Source organism: Agrilus planipennis, unplaced genomic scaffold, assembly GCF_000699045.2.
Source record: "Agrilus planipennis isolate EAB-ADULT unplaced genomic scaffold, Apla_2.0 scaffold79, whole genome shotgun sequence".
In the NCBI taxonomy this organism is placed as follows: Eukaryota; Metazoa; Arthropoda; class Insecta; order Coleoptera; family Buprestidae; genus Agrilus; species Agrilus planipennis.
Window position 1 is genome coordinate 182,990 of NW_020442428.1, and position 6,489 is coordinate 189,478.

General features: G+C 36.8%; 1 protein-coding gene across 1 annotated transcript in view; it reads left to right on the forward strand.

Annotated features, from left to right (window-relative positions):
* The first annotated feature begins 1,672 nt into the window (after positions 1 to 1,672).
* LOC108734633 (probable cyclin-dependent serine/threonine-protein kinase DDB_G0292550) overlaps positions 1,673 to 6,489 on the forward strand; it is a 261,116-nt gene continuing 256,299 nt past the window's right edge. The window contains exon 1 of the mRNA XM_018466267.1: positions 1,673 to 2,175. Within this exon, the coding sequence (XP_018321769.1) occupies positions 1,834 to 2,175 (342 nt within the window). The 5' untranslated portion in view covers positions 1,673 to 1,833. The remainder of the gene's footprint in view (positions 2,176 to 6,489) is intronic.

A 6,489-nucleotide genomic window follows, 5' to 3' on the forward strand; every position in this document is an offset into this window, starting at 1 on the left:
TTCAAATAAAACATTCGAGTTATAAAAGGAAAATAAGTACCAAAATGGCTTGCAGGGACTCACTGATTATTTCGACTAATAGAGGGTTGAGATTTCTAGTAATGGAGCTTTTGGGGCTTGAAGGGAAGGGAACGAAACATTTTTTCGAGTTTTGAAGGTTTTCGACTTATCAGGGTTCAACTTAAAGGGGTTCATGAAAGTCTTGTACGTGTCAAAATCTGAAAATCTTTAAATCGTACATATCTCGACTTAATGACTATATGCACGCATAGACGACACATGATGGCTGTTGTAATTTGAAATTAAATCCGTTTGTTCAACAACGGCGACTTACTGTTAAGCAATTTTTTACATGTGTTACACGTCCGTTCGTTCGAAATTGGGTTGCCAAGCTTTGAACAGCCGACGTGGCATGACGTTCATTGCGTTGTTGTGCCGTTTGCATTCGCAATTTATCACGACCATGTACTCTCCTCCTAGAGACAAACCATCGTGTATATATGAAGCTTCCATACATGTGTTACGAACTGGGCATGACAATGAGTCATGGTGCTCGTTTGATGACGACAGTGCTCTTACAGAAAGCTCACCATCATCGTCATCAGATTATCATCATCATGTGGTTACACCGTTGTTATTGACTTGCATAGCACGTACAAAAGCACGCATGCACGCAAGCACGCACACAAGTAATCACGCGCACGCATTTGTAAAAAAAAAATGCCAAATATCAGTTATTGTTTCATAATCATTGTAGTTTTTGTTCAGTTCAGTTCAATTCAGTTCAGTTGCAAGAAGATATCGTGTGTATTGAAGACCCTCTTTTCAGCAAACTCGCTTGCCCACGTGTCCACCCTCCTGTTGACCAACCCTCTACATCTCCACGCTCCTCAGTTGTTTAAAAACGAAATCATAATGAAACTTTTGATGAATCAGTTTTTGTTGCAAAGAACTTACAGGAAGAACGAGATCAATAGACCGTCACTATAACAAATTCATACAAAATGACAATCCCTTAATTATTTTTTATGCTGAAAATATAAACAATTAAAAATAGTTGTATAGATCAAGGAGCTAAACAAATGCGAAATATAACATTTAGTATGCTTGGTCACAAATCTATCCAAATCTTTCTGATGATAGCTTTAGCTTGAAGTATGTCTAAACCATTCCAACAAATTATGGATTAATGCAGTGGTTTCCAACCTTTTTGTACCTGCGCCCCCCTTAAAAAAAAGAATTGTTGCGCCCCCTTAATTTTTCTAACAATCTAATTTCATAAATACCCAACTGATATTATAATTTATTTAATGGGCTACAAAATAATATACAATATTATGTAAAAATATACATAAACAAATAATTATTTATTATATGAAAAATTCGCGGCGAGGATTGTGGATTACGTATACCTATTTTGCTGATTAATTTTTTTTGACAACTATTCGACTTTTTTGGTTTGTATTCGAAAATTATATTTTGGAAACAGCTGCATGCCCTTTGCAACAGTGTCGCGCCCCCCTAGGGGGGCGTGCCCCACCGGTTGGAAACCACTGAATTAATGGTTTTTCTTTGAAGTTATTAGGATATCTCAAAATCTTATGTTTGTTTATTGCTTCGATTTGGGCCTCAACATACCATTTGATTAGTAATTTTTTTTGTTTCAGATGGACAACTATTGGTAATGATTAGTACGACAGCAGATTTTTCTGATGAAAGCTAAGGAAGCATACACATTCAAAGCCAATATGATCGTCATTAGTATAGAAATGGCGTCTAAAATATTTTACAGAAAAATACTTTGAAAATATTCTCGGTAAGTTAAATCGAGACATGCTGCAGAATGGAAGCGATAGAAACTGCATCAATAATAATTTGCTTCCAAGCAATTCTACCAGCAGTAGAAATGATACCAAAGAACGAAATAATAGTCGCCCTAATATCCTTATCCAAAACGGCTGTGATTTTAACAGAAATTACGAGACCAATGACGAAAACGGTGGAGCTAAACGAGAGGAGTTTAGGAATAAGGATAAAATAAAATGCGACACCGATTTTCAAAAAAGACTGACGAGAGACAAACAAAGTGGTATTAAACTTACCACGAAAAATGTAAATGGAGCCAAAGATGACAAAATTTATCTTACAAAGGAACGACGAAATGAGTCAAGCCTGGTAATTGTTTTGGTTTTAATGTTTTTTCTTTTTAATATAGTGCAATGCATCATCATCATAGAGTCGTCAGTCCTAAAACTGGTTGGACACGTACCTCCACTCTTTCCTATCCTGAGCTAAACTTCGCATTTGCCTAAAACTAGAACAGCCCATATCCTTAACTAATTGCAAACAGTAATCTAACCTAGGTCTACCTCTACCCCTCCTAACTCCTGTTTCTGCCTCTAATATGTCTCTGACTAGATCTTCATGCCCGAGAAGGTGTCCTATACCAACCTATCTCGCTTATTTTTTATTAATTTCCATAGAGTCCTCTGTTCTCCTATTCTTTCTAATACCTCTTCATTTCTAACCTTTTCTACCCACGTTATCCTCATCATCCGCCTATAACACCACATTTCGAACGCTTCTAACCTTTTCTTTTCCGCCGCNTTGAAAATAATTTTTTTATTTAATTATAGTGCATGAAAATTGTCAAAATAATCAACTTTCAACCCCCATAACTTTTTATGGGTTGAGACCGCCTCAAAATTTTTATGGGATTTTACTCTGGTGACCACCCTCTTTCGGTCCCCGCTACCCTCTTTCAATCTCCCCTACCCCACTACCATCTAACCCCCATAACTTTTTATGGGGGTGAGACCGCCTCGAACTTTTTATGGTACAGTGGTAGGGGAGACCTCCTCTTTCGATCCCACTCACCCCCTTTGGGGGTAGAGGCCATCATCTAGACATTTACCAAATTTTATAAGAGCTGACAATACTGGTAGGTATATTCAGCGATCCCTTATCATGAATATTAGCAAGAATTATCAGCATTGACAGGATTTATTAACAAGTAACGAAGTTTTTCCTTGTTTTTCTATTAAAGTTTTAAGTCTTGTATATAGTGTTGTGTTATTGCAAATAATAATCTTTAAAGCAGCAAGAGTAGGTATTTAATTTGACTATACAAGTCCATTGGTTTATCCTGAGCTTACGACATGACGATAAGTAGCGAATTACGCACAATAGTAAATTATTAATAATGATAACAGCTATTGTCTATATATAATTTGTCGAATAACTGAGCATGAAACATGCGTATATGTATGTATTTCTATTTTCGTTTGGTTTTTGCGATTCCACACACACTGAAAAAGATACGGTACGTGCTAAATCCAATTTGTAAGACGTAAACTGCCTCGAGCAAAGTGCTCCCACCGAGTGGAACGTTCCTCTTCTTTTTCGCCCCTTATTTACTACGAAAGTGTACACTTGTAGCAGCTAGAGAAGCGCGTCTACGACATTTCCGTCCCGATACGATACAATTTCCGCCGTGGCGAACGGCGAACATCATGATTCCAATATTCGCCACTTCCACTTTCCGATTCTCGCTCTGGAATTGAACGACACGTTGACAACCGTCGTGTCAACGAAAATAACAACCAACTATCGAAGAAGCTTCGTCCTAGTTGGTACAACCAATAGGATTCCTAAAGGGAACAAAAACGAATGTCATCAGTTTGCGAGAGATACGATCAATAAATGTTTCCATTTGCCTATAAAAATTGAAAAAGTTCTGATGATAATTATGACGGTAGTGATTGTATCGATAGAACAAGGATCCATATAGATTTTTTTTTATTTTTATTAAAAGACTGAAGCATGTGTGACCAAAATTTCAAATAAGAAGAAATTCCAAGGATGATATCCCGTTGTCTCGTCCGCTAGATTTGCAATTATTGTTTAAAGAAAAGGTTAGAAGCGTTCGAAATGTGGTGTTACAGACGAATGATGAGTATAGAGAAAATTAGAAATGAGGAGGTATTAGAAAAAATAGAACACAGGACTCTATGGAAGTCAATAAGGAATAAGCGAGATAGGATAAGGACACCTTCTTAGATATGAGAAGTTAATTAAAGACATATTACAAGCAGAAACGATAGTTAAGAGGAGTAGAGAATGACCTAGATTAAACCACTGGTTACAAATAATTAAGGACATGGGATGCTCTGGTTCTAAAGAAATGCAGAGATTAGCGTGTCCAACCAGTCTTAGGACTGACGATTTTATGATGATGATGAAAAATGTAGAGACATATTGGTGGTATCTTGATAAAAATCTGGGCATTCAAAGAAAATTATAAGTACAAAACAGAGGACAATCTTCAGCCTAAGGTAACTTTGCTAGTAAGACATTTTGGGAAACTCGGTAGTCGTGAATAAAACTGACGTGTAATAGTATTAATATTAATTCTTTTAATTTCCTTTTTTATTTTATTTTGAGAAGTGAGGAGAACTAGAGGACCTTTCAATGTGTTATACTCCGACCAACTATCCAGTCTCCAATTTTTCATACACCAGGGTCAACTTTTAGAAAGTTAGCCCCGGTGGGTAGTTGTCGAAGAGATATTTTTTATTGAGGACCATAAATAAATCGCCTGTACGTTCAAAGGCCAGTTACGGTTATTGTACAGACGTTTTATTTTTGTCCTCTGAAAAATACTAGTTTGTGTCCTCTACAGACATGATTTAGATACAACTGAGTCAAACTAGAAACATAAACTATAAACGCAAAACCAATTATGCACTAATTTATTTTAAATGAGCAAAGATCATCAAGAAGTTTTCGTTTTTTACCAATAAATTCATATGAATTGTCAAACACCCCTTCTTCGCTGTGTCTGAAATGTAAAATATTCGCTCAATCTTCTTTTCTTCTACAACACACAATTGGAGAACGCCCTTAAGGAAATGAGTTTCCTTCTTCCTTATTACTTTGCCCACCATCTCTCTCCATCGTCTACGTTACATTGCCATCACGAACAGAGAGAATGGATGCATTGAACGCATTATTTGTAGCACGCTGCCATGTCATTCTGTCATTCCCTGGATACAAGAGGTGCGATGACGGAATCTCAATCGATGCGTTACTGCTAGGGAGAAGGCAGAGAGCGAGAGAGAGAGTTATTATGAGCAAACTGACGAAATTTCAACCCCTCGATATTTCCTTCTAACGCTTCTAAATAATGGTGTTAATTCCGATGGAGTTCGTTATAACGAGCGGTAATGTAATTTTTTGGGGACCTCATGTGATTCCCCTTTATATACAGTCTGTTCCAAAAATAAAAACACCTTAGCTGAACCCATCATTATCAGTTACTACATAGAAAACCGTGAGTATAAAACTCGGTTTTCGCGGTTGTTATCCATTAGTCATCGCTTTGAAGGAGGGGTATAAGTAATTTGTTTTTTTTTTTTGGAATACCTCTGTAACCTCAGGTCCTTCAAAATATTTATAACAAACTTTTAGTGGGTAATTAAACAATTTATGACTTCCATTAATAACTTGTTGAGTAGTAGTACTAATAAAATAAATGTCCTATCAACCCTAAAATCGATAAACTGCTAACATTAATTTTATGATTTTTTGAATTTACACGCATACTGCATAACACCACACTTCAAGAGTAAAACCTCTTACGTATAATCTGGAATACGTAATGAACTTTTAAGAGATTAAGGCGTATTCGTGCAGAATCCATTCGTTGTCCATCAGATATGTAACCCTCACGTTTAAATACTGCAGAAACTGTCTTAGTCGTTTACACATATAATGCCGTTTCCCTGACATGACCCTAGTATGCCGCTATCAGTTCGCTTCTTGAGCGATCGGATAATCCACGATCTACGACGGACGTAGCACGGCGGGGGCAGGACGGTATTAAATGTGTGAACAGATGTAGGATTGTTTTAATACCACAATCTTTACGTTCTACCGAGGTATTTCTGAAAGTAGTACCTGTGACCGCACTTACTATCCACAATATTTTTAGTATTTATTATTGTACATAGCTGCAAACCTAATAACAATGGGCTTATTGACTAAATATTACTATTGGGATCCGTCAAATGGGAGGTGCCTAGAAACATGGCTCCGATTAGGGAAAACTTATTGTAGTTCCTATAGTGTACCGTGCAATTTCCAGGTTTTTAAATTACGATAAAATGATAAGTATTGACACAATATGTCATTGGGCTGGCACAAAGCCTCGGAAAGAAAATTTCGTTGAAGGTGAGCGTGTTTTTAATGCCAATCACATTATAAAATTCGGAAATAACAAATCCGGAAGCTAGCCTTCAAATTCTGTCAAGTTTACTGCCTACTTTTTACAAACTTCGGATTTAAAAAGTGATTCACGTTATATAAATGGTGAGGTGATTCTGGGTGATTTAAGCAATATCATATCAACGACTTGCACGTGCAAAGCCGATTTAAGAGAACGTTGCAAACACATTATTGCAACTTTGTTGTATTGCAGCAGGTAGGTTC